The 18,874-nt window shown below is 46.9% G+C and overlaps 2 protein-coding genes across 2 annotated transcripts in view; both read left to right on the forward strand.

Annotated features, from left to right (window-relative positions):
• Window positions 1-299: 299 nt before the first annotated feature.
• On the forward strand, window positions 300-15,275 carry meox2a (mesenchyme homeobox 2a). The gene is made up of 3 exons (XM_056286787.1): window positions 300-1,421; window positions 8,564-8,736; window positions 13,852-15,275. Exons 1-3 carry the CDS (start codon window positions 884-886, stop codon window positions 14,068-14,070), a joined length of 930 nt encoding a protein of 309 aa, XP_056142762.1. The 5' UTR covers window positions 300-883; the 3' UTR covers window positions 14,071-15,275.
• A 1,459-nt stretch (window positions 15,276-16,734) lies between these two features.
• The window catches only part of agmo (alkylglycerol monooxygenase), an 88,517-nt gene continuing 86,377 nt past the window's right edge, over window positions 16,735-18,874 (forward strand). The window contains exon 1 of the mRNA XM_056286780.1: window positions 16,735-16,924. Within this exon, the coding sequence (XP_056142755.1) occupies window positions 16,805-16,924 (120 nt within the window). The 5' untranslated portion in view covers window positions 16,735-16,804. The remainder of the gene's footprint in view (window positions 16,925-18,874) is intronic.

Below are 18,874 nucleotides of genomic sequence, written 5' to 3' on the forward strand. Positions count from 1 at the left end.
GATCAAATGAACTACCAGATCATCTGAACTACCAGATCATCTGAACTACCAGATCAAATGAAGTAATAGATCATCTGAACAACCAGATCATCTGAACAATGCTGCACGTTGCTGCGAGCAGAGGGAAGAAGAGGAACACAGCAGATGAATAGAAACAACAGAAGAACATTACTGTTTTCCACAACATCAGGCGTCTCTGGGGGGAGGGGTGTCACCTTTGATGAAGGTGGGGTGACATGTCCCGCTCACATCCCCAATTCTATTAAGGCTGTTTTCTGTGAGGGGGAAGGAAAAGCAGGCCACCGGAGGTCAGATCCAAGTCCAAAATAAATTGCCTCTTTCCTGAGGCTCAGCCATTTTAATAGTGCAGATTTATTGTGCTGTGCTTTTTGGAGGGTGATCATATGTATGTGGTCAGTAGCGCGTCTGCAGCCTGAGCCAGCCTCCCTCTCACGTTACATCCTATTTATAATGTCCCCTCGCAGGCTCCCCTCGCTCTGCACTTCCCAGGAACCTCCGCTCCTCTCAGCAGCGAGGCCAGCTGACTCTTCATCATCTGCATGCTGTGGATTACACAGGACGCCTCCACCCAAACCCCTGTTTTTACCTGTCCAACAGCCCTGCTTCTGGAGCAGAGGAACAACAAACACTTTTGCACAAGTGAAGGGAGCAGAAGAAGCTTCTTGGATATCTACACTTTTGTGATTTTTGTTTTTTGTTTTTTTTGTTTTTGTCATTGGTTGATTTGGTAACTTTATCTCATTCACCTGCTCTTCTCACCTTTCCTGGGGGGTGCGGGTTGCTCTTTGTGTGTGTGTGTGTGTGTGTGTGTGTGTGTGTGTGTGTGTGTGTGTGTGTGTGTGTACGTGCCCATTTGCATGCGATGGATCACACGCTGTTCGGCTGCCTACGCAGCCCCCACGCCGCGCCTCAGGGTCTGCACCCGGCGTTCACTCAGTCCCCCCTGACCCTGCACGGACGCTCGGACCATATCTCCTACCCCGACCTGGCCTCTGCCTCCTCCACCTCTTCCCCCTCACCTTGCATCATCTCCAGCTACCCTGTGGACGAAGGCCTGTTCGCTGGGCAACACCACCACCCCCACCGCGGCCACCTGCCCTCCCAGCAGCATCACCACCCACCTCCCCATCAAGTGCCCTGGCACATTCCGCAGATGCCGTCGCCGGCCATCGCCGCCTCCCGCCACAACCTCTGCCACCCGCACTCGGCCCAGGACGGGGGGCCCTCGCCCCAGGATCTGGGCCCCCCCAGTGGGCCCAGCATGTGTGCCAGTACGCCCAGCCTGGGAGGCAGCAGCACCCCCACGGGGGCCTCGTGTGTGCCGGTGGACTTTGGCCGACAGGCTCTGTCGCCTGCCGAAGCTGAGAAAAAGAATGGCAAGAGGAAAAGTGACAGTTCAGGTAAGACGGGATGAAATGGGGGGATGGAGGGAAAAGAACAGATGAACAGCGCAGAGAGTTAATGGTAGAACTCACATATTGTTATTTCTCCCATTTCTGATCGATGAAGGCTGTGTGTGAAACTGTTGCGAGACCAAAGAGGAAATCCAACACATTCATAGTTTTAAAAGCTGTGTTGCTGTACATATTGTCCCTATTAACACACAAAAAAACAAAAACTGGATAGCGCACAAGAGCAAAATAACCAATACAGACGTCATGTCAAATCTTCCAACAAGTCAAGTCCTGCAGGGACGTGGTTGGTCTGGCGGCCGGCAGCCGGCTCGTCACAGCAGGGTAAAGACCACTACCGAGCACGACATCTGACAACCTGCATGCTTGTTTTAAAGAAAGAAGAAAAAACATCTGCTTCATTTTTAGGTATTTCAGACATCAGAAAAAGAAGCCCACCGCAAAGGTAAACGTCACGGACTGTAAAAGAGAACGGCGGCACCCCGCACCACATAAACACCCAGAGACCCGAGCGCCTCCTGCGCGTGCCCGCACTGATGCAGGGATGTGTCTTGATTATTCATTTCAATAAACCCAGAAAATTTTACTGAAGGAAATAATATTTGAGAAAATAGATGTAGTGGTGTTTAATGCCTGTCAGCGCCAATACGTCTCTGTTCCCCTTTAGACGCAGCGCAGCCTTTTTTAGTTTCAGGAGGAAAAAGTGAGGTGTCCTGATGCAGTCCAGCAGTAGAATGGTGAATTTACTTGACTGAACTTCACATTAATAAGTAATCAGTCTGCAGGGTAATGATTCACTGTGTCAATACTGTTTTGCAATAAATTATTCTGGGTCGATAAGTGAAAGAGTTTTTCTACCAGAACTTTTCCAGTCCACCCGTATGTGGTCCTCAGATGTCTCCGGTAGTCCCTGAGTTTTAGAAGGCAGAAGGTCCGAGTTCTGCAAGGTCTTCCTCCCGACTCTGCACACTCGTGTCACGTCTGCACGCCCACCGCCGTGTTTTCATACTGATGTCTTTAATTAACCCCCGTGTTCTGTTTGGGTCAAAATGACCCGTTTGAAACAACTACTAACCATACACGGTGTTAATATTAGTTAATGCTAGTAATAAGTGAGATAAGGATAAGACATATTGAGTATTTTTAGATAAATATTACAATTGTATCGCTATAAAATCCAAAGTTGAACAATACATCCATTGCTAATTAAAGGAACAGAACTTGAGGATTAACAACCTTAATGACTGTTAACACTGACGTATCCATACTGTTCATGTGTGCAGACAACATATGTTAATAAATGTAAATTAAAAGTGACATTCATTGATTTGTACAGTTTACCTAAATCTATACCCCCGTTTAAAAAAAAAGAAGTCTGTTTAGGGACCAAGCTGAAATACTAAACAGCCTCCTGATAGAAAAACACCAGATCAGTCTTGCCTTGACGGACTGCTGGGGATGGGTCATGGGAGCTTTTACCAGCAATACGATATAAGAGGGATTTATCAGTTTTCCACATTAAGTGTTTCCTACTTTCTCGCTGTCCATTTGGGGAATGTAGGAGCTCAGCTGCTTTTCCAGAAGGTCTCTTTATGCGGATTGTGTGTCACAGGGTCTTGGTCGGTCCTGTATTACAATTATATATACATATATCCACGTATATATATAATGTGTGTGTGTGTGTGTATGTGTATATATATATATATATATATATATATAGTGTTTTTTTTCTTTCTTCCCGGAAACCGTAAAGGGTGTTGATAAAAGTGCTCAACAAATGAGGAGCAGAATATCAAGATGGATACAGGAAATTTTTTTTTAATACATAGCAGTACAAGCTTGTTTCGTGCGTCGCGCACTCATCAAGCACCAATATGCCAATCACATTGGCGGCTGATGAGTGCGCGACGCACGAAACAAGCGTGTACTGCTATGTATTTTAAAAAAAATCCTACATTTATATATATATATATATATATATATATATATATATATATATATAAAATTTTATTTGCATTCACTCAGGACACTGAAAGGCACCTCTTGCATTTCATCCGTGAAGTTGCTGGTGGACTTAACAGCCTTGTTATTTGAAGATGAATTCCTAGATGACTGTAACTGATAGATTACATGAAAACATGAGGTGTCATTTAAAAACTTTATGTGAATTAATATTTTTATGTGTACAATTGTTCAGACTGCAATGAAAAATACAACAGCTACTTACTATTCTGTCCTAGGGTGATTATAAGATTTATTTTCTCTGCAGAAATTTTGGTCAGAATTATTGCGTGATTCCTGTAGCGTAACAGATCATTCTTTTCTGGATCTTGGCTGGGTTAGTTTCCAATGCAGCCAGGCAACAAAGCAGGGAGGTGTGGGGTGTACTTTACTCACAAATTCAGCACACCGCCCTCCATTTCCTTTTCTTCTTTGTTAAATTATTTGGAATCCAATCCAACCCTCGGCCCTGAAGCCCTCATTCACTTCACGCTAACAGCAATCATGCTGATGACCACGGCTAGTTAGCTAAATCAGCTGTCTAAATACCCCAGTGTGGCCCGCGCACTCACACACCCAGCCTCAGCTGCCTTACTGACACAACTTTTGACTTGGACACAAAAATAATAAGAAGACATGACGGTTGGTTTCCATGCTAGCACACGTTTGTGTTTCCTCTGACTTGGGTGTGACTTGGTTGTGACTTGGTTGTCCTGAAGCTAGCTCACTGACGTCTTGGCTAAAGTGATTAGCCCACCTGTTGGTATTTTGGGGGTCTGGTTCTTGTAGAAGCCAATTTCATTTTCCGCTCGCCACCTGCTGAGACCTGAGATCATGGTGTCAACGTGGTCCACGTTAGCACTCTCATTTATAATTGCACAGATTGCTGCTTTCAAGGGAGTGGCCGTCCTTTAAAAAGTTACTAGATGTTTTGTATTGAACAATAAAAAGTGCTTGAAGTCTTATTTAGTCAGGGCAGACAGTGTTTTGGAGCATTGTAAAAGTTGGAGTGAGCCGACCTTTCAAAAGGCCGAACACTGGCAGCCACTATTGTTGAACCAGCTTTGGAATAACATTGCGGGTTTGTTGGTGCATTTAATTTAAATCCTTTCTAAGCCACCCTAATATTATTGTACCAAGAGAAAAATGGAAAAGGATAAAAAAAAACTTTCATTGACAGACAACATGTTATTTGTCATTGTGAAGAAGTTAATGTTGTGATTCCGTCTGTGAAAAAGAAAACGAGACGGATGATTTTCAAAAAGGTGTTCCTGAGCTGCAGGAAGTCCCATCTGGACAAATGCCTTTCTCACCTTTTATTTCCTCTTCTTCATGGAAAGATGAAAGTTCCAGCGGGGACCTCATTGCTGTGGTCCAGCAGCTGTGTCGTAAAAACAGCCATGCACTTCAACTCTTAAGGCCCAGGTTGTTGTTCCTTTATCCTTAAGGCTCGTGTTGTTGTTCCTTTATCCTTAAGGCTCGTGTTGTTGTTCCTTCATCCTTAAGGCTCGTGTTGTTGTTCCTTTATCCTTAAGGCTCGTGTTGTTGTTCCTTTATCCTTAAGGCTCGTGTTGTTGTTCCTTTATCCTTAGGCTCGTGTTGTTCCTTTATCCTTAAGGCTCGTGTTGTTGTGCCTTTATCCTTAAGGCTCGTGTTGTTGTTCCTTTATCCTTAAGGCTCGTGTTGTTGTTCCTTTATCCTTAAGGCTCGTGTTGTTGTTCCTTTATCCTTAAGACTCGTGTTGTTGTTCCTTTATCCTTAAGGCTCGTGTTGTTGTTCCTTTATCCTTAAGGCTCGTGTTGTTCCTTTATCCTTAAGGCTCGTGTTGTTGTTCCTTTATCCTTAAGGCTCGTGTTGTTCCTTTATCCTTAAGGCTCGTGTTGTTGTTCCTTTATCCTTAAGGCTCGTGTTGTTGTTCCTTTATCCTTAAGGCTCGTGTTGGTGTTCCTTTATCCTTAAGGCTCGTGTTGGTGTTCCTTTATCCTTAAGGCTCGTGTTGTTGTGCCTTTATCCTTAAGGCTCGTGTTGTTGTTCCTTTATCCTTAAGGCTCGTGTTGTTGTTCCTTTATCCTTAAGGCTCGTGTTGTTGTTCCTTTATCCTTAAGGCTCGTGTTGTTGTTCCTTTATCCTTAAGGCTCGTGTTGTTGTTCCTTTATCCTTAAGGCTCGTGTTGTTGTTCCTTTATCCTTAAGGCTCGTGTTGTTGTTCCTTTATCCTTAAGGCTTGTGTTGTTGTTCCTTTATCCTTAAGGCTCGTGTTGTTGTGCCTTTATCCTTAAGGCTCGTGTTGTTGTTCCTTTATCCTTAAGGCTCGTGTTGTTGTTCCTTTATCCTTAAGGCTCGTGTTGTTGTTCCTTTATCCTTCAGGTCTGTGTTGTTGTTCTTTTATTCTTACTTGTGTTGTTGTTCTTTTATTTTTACTCGTGTTGTTGTTCTTTTATCCTTAAGGTCCGTGTTGTTCTTTTATTCTTACTTGTGTTGTTGTTCTTTTATTCTTAAGGCTCAGGTTGTTGTTCTTTTAGTCTTACTTGTGTTGTTGTTCTTTTATTCTTAAGGTCCGTGTTGTTCTTTTATTCTTACTTGTGTTGTTGTTCTTTTATTCTTAAGGTCCGTGTTGTTCTTTTATTCTTAGTTGTGTTGTTGTTCTTTTATTCTTAAGGTCCGTGTTGTTCTTTTAGTCTTACTTGTGTTGTTGTTCTTTTATTCTTAAGGTCCGTGTTGTTCTTTTATTCTTACTTGTGTTGTTCTTTTATTTTTACTTGTGTTGTTGTTCTTTTATTCTTAAGGTCCGTGTTGTTCTTTTATTCTTACTTGTGTTGTTCTTTTATTCTTCCTTGTGTTGTTGTTCTTTTATTCTTACTCGTGTTGTTCTTTTATTCTTCCTTGTGTTGTTAGTCTTTTATTCCTACTTGTGTTGTTGTTCTTTTATTCCTACTTGTTTTGTTGTTCTTTTATTTCTACTTGTGTTGTTGTTCTTTTATTCTTACTTGTGTTGTTGTTCTTTTATTCCTACTTGTGTTGTTGTTCTTTTATTCCTACTTGTGTTGTTGTTCTTTTATTCCTACTGGTGTTGTTGTTCTTTTATTCCTACTTGTGTTGTTGTTCTTTTATTCCTACTTGTGTTGTTGTTCTTTTATTCCTACTTGTGTTGTTGTTCTTTTATTCCTACTTGTGTTGTTCTTTTATTCCTACTTGTGTTGTTCTTTTATTCCTACTTGTGTTGTTGTTCTTTTATTCCTACTTGTGTTGTTGTTCTTCTATTCTTACTTGTGTTGTTGTTCTTTTATTCTTTTGACACAACGTCTTGTGCTTTTCTGACTCGGTACCACAGTATGTAGTACACGGTGTATAGTACACAGTATGTAGTGCACAGTATATAGCACACAGTATACTACACAGTTTATAGTACATAGTATGTACTATACAGTATATAGCACACAGTATACTACACAGTTTATAGTACATAGTATGTACTATACAGTATATAGTACACAGTATGTAGTACACAGTATATAGCACACAGTATACTACACAGTTTATAGTACACAGTATGTAGTACACAGTATGTAGTATGCAGTATATAGTATGCAGTATATAATATACAGTATGTAGTACGCAGCATGTACTAAACAGTATATAGTACACAGTATGTAGTACACAGTATGTAGTACACTATGGCCCTGCTGTCATGCAGGCCTTGTTTCCAGTGAAATTCCATGGAACAGACTGAAGGTCAAGGGGGATCTGGGCATCGGTTGTGGGTCAGACCAGGAGCAGCTTCTTTCAAAGCGGGGCGGGTGGGAGTTCTCGCAGGAGGTTATATATCTCTGTATCGCTCGCTCTCGCCTCGCAAATACAATGTTGGCACAGCGGCTTAAATCTAAACCTTGCTTTTTCATGGAGAAAATATCTGAGCGTTATTTTGTTTTGCCAAAGTAGAGCTCACGCTCAGCCAGTCAGAGAAGTCGTCCTTTCAGAACAGAACAGAACAGAACAGAAAATTGGACTTGGCTGTTTTAAGAGGGCGAGCTCTTCAAGAGTTTCTCACGGTGTCTCTGCTGATGTGGCTGTGGCTCTTCCTCGCACGGCTCGTGAAAACGGCTCGGAGCTCCGGAGCTCTTTACAGTTGGCCTCGACATGGGCCTGCTGGATTAACACACACGGCAAAACAGGACCGCAGATGAATTAGCATGCAATCACTGCTGCCTTCAATGTGCAGCGTCCCACTGAAGCGTGTCCAAGAGAAACCACAAAAGCTGCTGACAATACGAGAAGTTTGGGAGAGCAATCTGAAAAATCTGCCTTTTCTCCCGAGAGGCTGCGGAGAGCAAAAACAAAAACGGGGCGAGCAGCGGAGCCAGGAAACAATATGAATTTGGAGATTTTTCCTTCACTTCATTTGGTCTCATGTACCATAAACATTTTCTGAAGGAAATGTTCAATTTGACGTGTTTGCAAGTGAGATTACAACTTTATATTCATATTAATGCTTATTTTGTTTAAAGAAAAACTCGTTTCGGCACACTGTCGATGGCGTGGTCACGTTTGCATGTTTATTTAACAGCTTTTATTGGTCCGTCGTAGGTCATTTTGTGTGAGTATCACTTACACGACCGTTTTCACTTCCCATATAAACAAATGAAGTCCAACAGATAAATCAAACCTGCGGGGAAAATGGAAATCGTTGTTAGATTGCAGCTTGTCGGCCATAATGAGCAGAAGCGTGCAGTTTTGAAGTAAATAAATGCAGGAAACATATTTTATGTGTCCTGCAGGGCTGCTTTGTTCCATATTAAAAACGACGGCCTAGCAGCAGATTCTGTTAAGACTCGGACAAATTAAATCCATGCTGGGAAGTATAAGAGCCAACCTATTGTGAGAGCGCAGCTGCCGAGAGCCAAACACACATGTGTAGCGGCCCATGGGTCCTTCCTTCCACTTCACGTGTCCATAAACAACGTCCGAACAATGAAAAAAAAAAATAGGTTGAGGGCTCCCATTGTTTCTCTTACCTGCCTCGCCTCCTCCTCCCACACCTGCCGCACAGCCTCCCAGTTTTATCGGCATTTTCTCTGCGTACGGACGGAGCGCCATACAGTGAACTGAAATGTGTCGGGTGTTTGATTTCAGAGTCTCAGGACGGGAATTACAGGTCAGATGTGAGCAGCAAGCCCAGGAAGGAGAGGACGGCGTTTACCAAGGAGCAGATCCGGGAGCTGGAGGCCGAGTTTGCCCACCACAACTACCTGACCAGGCTAAGGCGCTATGAGATAGCCGTCAACCTGGACCTGACTGAGAGACAGGTACGGCCCTTTCCCCCTCACTCCCAGTCCTATTAGCACATTAATGCCTTGTTGTGAAACCCGGCAAGGCCTCCAGACCACGAGGAGGCCTGTTGGCCAGCTACTGTGTTGTGGTAACTCCAGTGTATGTGGATTGTGTGGCAGCTGTGTCGGTGTGGAGGGACTATCATATTCCAGATGTTCCTGTCTATTCTTTCAGTCAGGCTGCAGTTGAAGCAGGGAGACAGGTCAGAGGAAGCTCCGTCTAGCAAGTCACTTCCTCCGTCTCTCTGTTCGTCTGTCTCTCTTTCTCTCTGTCTCTTTCTGTCTCTCTGTGTCTCTGTGTCTCTGTCTGTCTCGCTGTCTCTGTGTGTCTGTCCATCTCTCCGTCGCTCTCTCTGTCTGTCTCTCTGTTTCTCCATCTCTATCTCTCCATCTCTCTGTCTGTCCAACGTCTGACTCTCTGTTTCTCCGTCTCTGTGTTTTTCTCTCTGTCTCTGTGTCTGTCTGTGTCTGTCTCTCCATCTCTATCTCTCCATCTCTCTGTCTGTCCAACGTCTGACTCTCTGTTTCTCCGTCTCTATCTCTCCATCTCTCTGTCTGTCCAACGTCTGTCTCTCTGTTTCTCCATCTCTATCTCTCCATCTCTCTGTCTGTCCAACGTCTGACTCTCTGTTTCTCCGTCTCTATCTCTCCATCTCTCTGTCTGTCCAACGTCTGACTCTCTGTTTCTCCGTCTCTATCTCTCCATCTCTCTGTCTGTCCAACGTCTGACTCTCTGTTTCTCCGTCTCTATCTCTCCATCTCTCTGTCTGTCCAACGTCTGACTCTCTGTTTCTCCATCTCTGTGTTTTTCTCTCTGTCTCTGTGTCTGTCTGTGTCTGTCTCTCCATCTCTCTCTGTCTGTCTTTCTGTCCCTCCGTCTCTGTCTCTCTGTCTCTCTCTGTCTCTCTCTGTCTCTCTGTCTCTCCGTGCCTGTGTCTCTCTGTCTGTCTCTGTGTCTCTTGTCTCTCCATCTGTCTCTGTGTCTCTGGATCACTGTGAGCAGAAGTGAGACCGGGGGAGCGTGGGCTGGCACGTGAAATAAATACCAGGAGACAAATGGTGGAGGAAGGAAACGGCATACAGAGCCGTTGTACCCTGACACCCCTTCAGAGGCCATAAGTCACGCTTAGCCGACGCCTTGCCAGCCGTAGTTTGAGACACGATGCAGTTTGGATCAGATGTAAAGAAGACACAGGAGACACTTTAGCAACAAGTCACTCAAACCTCCAGTGTCAGCCGGTACCTCACCCTGAAACAGGAAGACGTATGAGAGCCTTTCCTTCAGGACACGCAGAAATAGTTTTACTTTCGGACAACCAAGGTGATTTGTTTTAGCTGATGATTTGGAGGGTATGAGGCAAGACCTCATGAGTCCTGTGTTATTACACTGTGTAATAACACACTGTGTATTACACTGGACACAGCTAGCCCATCGCCCATCTCGCTGAATTCAACAGTAGTAATGGTTACATAACAGGCTATTAAGGACATGTTATGAGGAACCAAACATACCAAATTAGCCGAGGAACTGACGTGAACCTGCAGTATCATGATACCTCACATCAGTCTCAGCTTGCAGAACTCAAATAGGCCCAACTCGCTCAGACGCCCTCATTAAAACTATATCATGGTTACACATATCTGCAGGCAGGGACAGAACAGCCGGGGGCTCCTTGCTCTCAAACTCCACGGTAAAAGAATGGTGCAAAAACGTTTCTTCAACAAAGGTGCTGTTTGGAGACAGTGCAGAGAAGAACGCAAGGCACCGTTTTTGGTGTTTAAAAGCTAAACAGCCTTTATTTAGAAACGGCTGGACACCTGTGTGTTTTGGACCAATAGAAAGTAGCTTCGGTCCTCCTCTGTACAGATATTATCTCCATACCACTACTGTGGTATCGTCTCAAGATGTTCGATTCTGTTTGAGCTCCCTGGTGCCTGTGATGTCGGCTCTACAGTCAGGTCATGATAACACACCTGATTATCATGGGTTTGTCACCCTCCCCCCCTTATTTCTCCCAGTTGTACGTGACCAATCACCCTATTTTCCGAGCCGTCCCGGTCTCTGCTCCGCCCCCTCTGCTGATCCGGGGAGGGCTGCAGACTACCATATGTCTCCTCCCATACATGTGGAGTCACCAGCCACTTCTTTTCACCTGACAGTGAGGGGTTTCACCAGGGGGACGTAGCGTGTGGGAGGATCACGCTATTCCCCGCCCCCCTGTTCCCCCTCCCCCCTGAACAGGCACCCTGACCGACCAGAGGAGGTGCTAGTGCAGAAACCAAGACACATACCCACATCTGGCTCCCCACCCACAGACACGGCCAATTGTGTCTGCAGGGACGCCCGACCAAGCCGGAGGTAACACGGGGATTCGAACCAGAGATCCCCATGTTGGTAGGCGACGGAATCGACCGCCACGCTACCCAGACGCCCTGATTATCATATTGTTAACGACATGACGATGACCAACAAGTATTACTCACTGGATGATTAGAGGAATAACCAGGGGCACTGGTTAACCCTGGTTAAACCTGGTTATTCCTGGATTCATCACTTTGCTGGAACATTTGACACGTATGAAATGGAAATGGAAAACTGAGGCTGGAGCCAAACCTTTTGCTTCTGGTCCATTACGAATTGGACAAATGCTGCAGTGTATATTTACTTATTTCCATTCATTTGTGTCCATCTTGCGCTCTATGAAATCCAAGGAGTCGCATGATCCGTCGGGATCGTTTTTTGGGAGGGACATAGATAGAAGTTCAGGGCCCTCTGATAAGGAGTGTTGCTTGGCCCCTTACTATAACACATTTAATATAATACCTTATCACAATGCCTGTCTAAGAAGCGCTCCCTTGTTGCTTGGGGCCCAGTGAGAACTTTGCCCCTGTCAGTAGACTGCAGGGGTAGTTCAGTTCTGACCTGCTGTCTGGGCCCTTCAGTCCAGACGGGCACTTGTTGTGTTCATCAAATAATATTAACGTGTGGTGATGGTAGTCATGCAAGTATAAGCCTATTTAGTGAAGATGTTGTGTAGATGAATATAGATCTGATCAGTTAAACGCAGGCGGCGAGGGCGTCCGGGTGGTGTGGCGGTCTATTCCATTGCCTACCAACACAGGGATCGCCGGTTCAAATCCCCGTTTACCTCCGGCTTGGTCAGGCGTCCCTAAAGACACAACTGGCCGTGTCTGCGGGTGGGAAGTCAGATGTGGGTATGTGTCCTGGTCGCTGCACTAGCGCCTCCTCTGGTTGGTCGGGACGCCTGTTCGAGGGGGAGGGGGAACTGGGGGGAATAGCGTGACCCTCCCAGGAGCTACTTTGCCCTGGTGAAACTCCTCACTGTCAGGTGAAAAGAAGCGGCTGGTGACTCCACATGTATGGGAGGAGGCATGTGGTAGTCTGCAGCCCTCCCCGGATCGGCAGAGGGGGTGGAGCAGAGACCGGGACGGCTCAGAAGAGTGGGGTAATTGGTTGGATACAAGGAGGGGCAGCGAGTGGTTCTGGTTGGCTCAAATTTACTATTGGGTCTCTGGAGGTGCTGTAGGCTCAAATACATCTGACTTCTTTTTTCCTTTGGTTTATGTACCCCCCTTTTTCTCCCCAATTGTACCTGGCTCATTACCCCACTCTTCTGAGCCGTCCCTGTCTCTGCTCCGCCCCCTCTGCTGATCCGGGGAGGGCTGCAGACTACCACATGTCTCCTCCCATACATGTGGAGTCACCTCCCACATAGTGCGTGGGAGGATCACACTCTTCCCCCCAGTTCCCCCTCCCCCCAAACAGGTGCCCAGACCGACCAGAGGAGGCGCTAGTGCAGTGACCAGGACACGTAGTCACATACAGCTTCCCACCTGCAGACACAGCCAATTGTGTCTGTAGGGACGCCCGACCAAGCCGGGAGCAACACGGGGATTCAAACTGGCGATCCCCGTGTTGCTAGGCAAGGGAATAGACCTGCCCGGCCACCTGGTTTAGTTTAATAGGTGCTCCTCCGCTTGCCTTTAACATCTGGGCCAGTTTGGAAACGGGCACATGTTGCCTCGGCCTGTTGCTGCTGAGGATGAGGGTGTGGTTAAAGGCGAGCGGGTGGTGTTGTGGAGTCTGCAGGCGATCCCTCGCAGCTCTGCGGTGCCTGTACCTTCCAGAGACTGGGACGTTGACAGGAGGGGTTCTGGTTCTGGTTCGCCAGAATTTATTGTCGAGCCTCCCAAAACGTTTTATTTTCTGTTATTGCGTTTTGCGTTTTTAGAAACGGGACATTTTTCAGGCCTCTCGCTCGCCTCGCTGTTGTGAGGCGAGCGAGGCAGGATTGAGCCGAGAGTCTGATCCCGAACAGAGAGTAGCAGCGCCACACATATAACGACATCCAGTACAGTTTCAATGAACATATGTGCCTCAAATGTTAAAGGTTAGAATTAGGCTACGGGTCTTGAATAAACCATAAAATGTGGCGTTGCGTGTGTCCTCACAACTCCTGCTCGGGCGGGGAGAGTTCCTCCGGCGGTACCGTGCGGGGCACACATCCATCTGACGTTCAAGACAAATGTTTCTGCTGTCAAGGCACTTCCTGACCATGTGACCTGCGGGCCCCCTCGGAATGACACCCCCAAAAATAAACCCTCTTGCCGTGAGAGGAGTGTGTGAGCCCCTCTCAGCCTCAGGCAGTGTGTGTGTGTGTGTGTGTGTGTGTGTGTGTGTGTGTGTGTGTGTGTGTGTGTGTGTGTGTGTGGGCTCGGCTTCCCCATGTTTAAGCCGTTTTAAGCAACAGCTCAATCATCAGTCTGAGAGACGTAAATACGGCCGGCGGTGTCGAGTCAGGGAAAAGAGGTAGATGCCTGGCGGCAGATGGAACAGTACATCAACACATAATTGCTGCTGTAGAAAATAGCCCTCGAAGCCCAGCTCGAACTCGCTCCCACGTGTCAGGCTGGCCGTCACGTCCAATACTTGTGTCGTGCGTGTGACTCATAGCTGTGTTTGTGACGCTGTGCTCGCTTCCTGGAAGCTGTGTGTTCATGCTGAGCCAGCCGTGGCCCTCGGCCTACCACATGACCCTAACCTCCTCTCTCCTTCATGTAAACCCTCAGGTTAAGGTGTGGTTCCAAAACAGGAGAATGAAGTGGAAGCGAGTGAAAGGAGGCCAGCAGGGGGCGGTAGCTCGAGAGAAGGAACTGGTGAATGTGAAAAAGGGGACGCTGCTGCCGTCGGAGTTTTCCGGCATCGCGGCGCTTCACCACTCCACGGACTCCTTAGCCAACGAGGACAGTCACGACAGCGACCAGAGTTCTGAGCATGCTCACTTATGATGCAGACAGTTGGCTCCGCCTCCTCAGCTCAGGCCACGCCTCCGCTTCAGGACCTGCCTTTAAAGGAGCGCTGTTTTGCTGGTTCCCCATCGTCAAAAAGAGTACAACGATGATAAAGAAATGTACACCTGTGGAGACAGGTGACCTGCCTAACTTCATGTATGAGAATGCAGTACATGCAGGCAAGAGATGAGCAGCACGCTAGGCAGAATGTTGGAAAGTCCCCAGGTGCCCTCGCTGAACATGATTTAAAGCTTTGTTTAATTAATACTGTTAAGGAAAATTAAAGTCACGTTATCTTTATTGTGTGGTTAAGGAGATTCGCCGAATTTAACATTTTGGGCTCAAGAGATTTTTCAAAACATTGTGAACATTCCAGGTTGTTGTGTGAGAGGAAGGCAGGTTAAGGCTTTGATTTGCACTGTTAAAGAAATGCCTCAATTGGTTTCTACTGTATGTAGTGTGTCAGTTGTATTACTGATAAGATCAAGTGCCAGAAAATCCAATTTGCGTGTATGTATATATATATGTATATGTGTATATGTATGTGTGTAAACACACTCATATATATGTATCATATATATATATATATTATATACACACACATGTATACATATGTATATGTATAAATATGTATGTGTATATGTATATATGTATGTGTGTGTAAACACTCATATATGTATCATATATATACACGTATACATACATATATGTATGAATATGTATGTGTATGTATACATATATGTGTGTATACATATATATGTGTGTATATAGATAACATATGATACATATATATGTGTATACATATATGTAGGTATATATACACATATATGTAGGTATATATACACACATATATATATACTATGTAATATGTATACATGTGTATGTATGTAAGTATGTATACATATATATACTGATGTAGAGGACCCGAGCTTGAGGAAGACACACACCACCCAAAAAGGGTGAGAGGGAGATTTTATATATATATATATATATATATAGTCTCTATTCTCCTATTGTCTTACTTTAATTATTTTCTACCTGCACTATTCTACTCACTCAGTCATAAACATTGACTATTCTAAAGTCAACATTTTTGTGTGCCAGGAGAAATATGATGTAAACAAATCTGAAACTAAGATTTTATGAACATGTTATTTTTTCTGAAATACTTGCAGATCAAATAAAATGCAACCAATGTCAAACTGAATCTCTTAATTGCATAATTTCTCTCAGCACACCCTCCTCTGCTCTGCCGGGATGGATGTGGGCCTGTGTGTGTGCGTACGCCACGGAGTGGAGCTCACATGGATGAAACATGACTGAGGGTGCAGAGAGCTGTGGATGTGGGGGTGCAGAGAGCTGTGGATGGGGTGCAGAGAGCTGTGGGTAGGGGTACAGAGAGCTGTGAATGTGGAGGTGCAGAGAGCTGTGGATATGGGGGTGCAGAGAGCTGTGGGTAGGGGTGCAGAGAGCTGTGGGTGGGGGTACAGAGAGCTGTGGATATGGGGGTACAGAGAGCTGTGGATGGGGTGCAGAGAGCTGTAGATATGGGGGTACAGAGAGCTGTGGATGGGGTGCAGAGAACTGTAGATATGGGGGTACAGAGAGCTGTAGATATGGGGGTGCAGAGAGCTGTGGGTAGGGGTGCAGAGAGCTGTGGATGGGGTGCAGAGAGCTGTGGATGTGGGGGTGCAGAGAGCTGTGGATGTGGGGGTGCAGAGAGCTGTGGATGGGGGTGCAGAGCAGAGAGCTGTGGATGGGGATGCATGCATACAATCCATCTGTCCCTGCAGGCAGGGTCAGGACTTCTACCAAGGCTTTGAACGAGAACTTAGCAAAGGATCCTATTTTGTTACAAAATCCATTTGAACATGATTTCGTGATTTGAGTGAGCTCCTCTTTCAGCAGTTTGTGACTGTGCATTAATTTGTAGAAAGGGTTCTTTTCCACCCTGCACCAACACACTTCTCCTTACAGAGAGAAACCCACTTGATTTTGGAATGTGCTGTCTGCATGTAACCGTCCTGTTGTGTAGGAGCAGTGGGCATCTGCAGCACCGGGGACCAGCTCCGGCTGCAGCACCGGGGACCAGCTCCGGCTGCAGCACCGGGGACCAGCTCCGGCTGCAGCACCGGGGACCAGCTGCAGCACCGGGGACCAGCTCCGGCTGCCTTGTGTAGCTGAGCTGGAAGCAGTGTCGTTGATGTACATGCAGGTATGGAGCATAGCCACCTGCTCTACTGGGCCCGTGAGACCACACTATATGTTCTATTAACACACTCATGAGCTTGTGCTAGTGGGCTCAGCCTGCCCTCTGCATCACCACCACGTCACCACTGCTGCTGGCATGCAGCGGATGAAACCGGATGTACCACTGATGCAGCTGTCCTACACCACCTTAGGCTTCTACTGTAAGACATTGCTGTAAACTTAACAAAGCCTGCTGGTTTTTCTATCCCCACATTCAACTTTCCCTTTTCCAACGACGTGACGCTGGAGCGATCACTGAAAACCACGTGCTCATGAAGACACGTGTGAAGTTTTTTAATATAAAAACACCAACGCTCTGGGCATCTTCGAACTCTCGCGAGAAAAACAACTCTCGATAGTTGTTTTATACAACAGGCCAAACGCCGTAATGACGAGTATCCAAGCTGTCAGCGTTGAGCCAGGGTCCAAAGGCGCGTCATAACCAAACACAGTTCTCCTTCAGCCGACCCAGAGCAGCAGCATGGCAGGAGCTGTGGACGCAGCCTCGGTGCTCCGGGGAGCCCGGGCCCTGTTTTACATGGTCTCCCCCAACGAAACCTCCTTCCAACACGTGGAGGAAGTCCCGCAGTACATCCAGCAGGTGCGTAGCTTCCCCCTGACGACGCACGGCCGCACCGACGCAGCGGCGGAGCAGCGGCTCACATGCAGCGTCCTGCGCCTCACATGCAGCGTCCTGCGCCGCTGCTGCGTCAAACCTGTGCAGCGTTGCGCTGCTGCGTCAAACCTGTGCAGCGTTGCGCTGCCGCGTCAAACCTGTGCAGCGTTGCGCTGCGTCAAACCTGTGCCCTCTGGCTGCAGGAGCCGTCGTAACTAGTTACAAATAGTTACAAATAGTTACAAATGTAACAAACGCTTTTCAAACCACCGCAAACGGAGCGTTTACAGCGGCGCAGCCATGTGGCGCATGGTGAAGATGCTCTGCAGGATGAAACAGAGACGCGGTCTTTAGGAGCGGATCAGCCTTGGTCTTTAGGAGCGGAGCAGACCTCACTGGGCACTTCCGGAGAACAGGGCGACCCCAGGCAGGCCTCCTCAGGCCATGAGCCCACGCACGGTGCCGCGGCAGGGCTTTGCGGTGGATGGGTGTGTCGGGACCCTTTGTGACGTTATCAGTCCTGCTGTACCCCTCACGGTCCACTATAGTACCTACCGGGTTGTACCCTAGTACTGTGTGTTTTATATAGTACCTACCGGGCTGTACCCTAGTACTGTATGTTTTATATAGTACCTACCGGGCTGTACCCTAGTACTGTATGTTTTATATAGTACCTACCGGGCTGTACCCTAGTACTGTATGTTTTATATAGTACCTACCGGGCTGTACCCTAGTACTGTATGTTTTATATAGTACATACCGGGCTGTACCCTAGTACTGTATGTTTTATATAGTACATACCGGGCTGTACCCTAGTACTGTATGGTACAGTTACCGTGGTAGTACCGTGGTACAGTTACCGTGGTACTACTGTTGTACAGTTACCGTGGTAGTACTGTGATACAGTAGTGTGGTACAGTTACCGTGGTAGTACCATGGTACTACTGTGGTACAGTTACCCTGGTAGTACTGTGATACAGTAGTACCGTGATAGTACTGTGGTACAGTTACCGTGATAGTACTGTGGTACAGTAGTACCGTGGTAGTACTGTGGTACGCTTTCTTAGGGGAACAGTCGTCATGTGTTTCCTTCATGTGACAGAAGCACGAAGAAGAAGAAGAAGAAGAAGAAGAAGAAGAAGAAGAAGAAGAAGAAGAAGAAGAAGAAGAAGAAGAAGAAAAAGAAGAAGTGTCCCCGTTTAATAAGCGCTGGTGTTTCGTGCTGCTGCCGCTGCTGAATGTGTTGCCAAGACTGTAATGGTTCCGTCATCATTTGTACACATGTTCAAGCGCCCGCCTTCCTCCTCTCACTCGTACACGACCCGTTTGGCCTATAAAGGCTTGAAACCGGACATGTAATTTCCCATGTCTGGTTGAAGTCCACATTGTGAGGCAGCAGTATGTTGTTGGGCCTTCAGCCGCAGCAGGACAGCTTCAGCCAGGCGTGCGCTCCTCCTCCTCCCCCTCCCCCTCCTCCTCCTTCTCCTCCTCCTCCTACCCCTCCTGCAGCCTCGCGAGATCTGCTGCTGCTCCCGCGAGGCTTCGCTCCTCGTTGGAATTCTTCTATTTGCGCCAAAGAACAAAGCAAATGTGGAGGCATGAGATGAACGGAGCTTTTAATGAAGGGGAGCCGCCGTCCTGGACAGGATGTCACTGGCCAGGAGAACCGGAAGAGCGTCACAACACGAGATGTCAGAAGAGGAAGCACTGTGGGTAGAGAAGGGTTGACAGAAAGAGGAGGAATAAAAACTTCCTCTGCGTTACTTTTTGCGCAGCGTGAGGATAAACTTGCCCCGCTGAATAATTCTGCCCCCCCTCCTCCCCCCTCCCCCCCTTCACCCCCCCCCCGAGCTGTCGAGCTGTCAAGAACACCGGGGTGCGGAGGTAAACCTATCCGCGAGGCAAGAGAAGAAAAAGACAGGGGGAAGGTCTCGG

This window comes from Lampris incognitus, chromosome 9 (assembly GCF_029633865.1).
Source record: "Lampris incognitus isolate fLamInc1 chromosome 9, fLamInc1.hap2, whole genome shotgun sequence".
NCBI classification, from domain to species: Eukaryota; Metazoa; Chordata; class Actinopteri; order Lampriformes; family Lampridae; genus Lampris; species Lampris incognitus.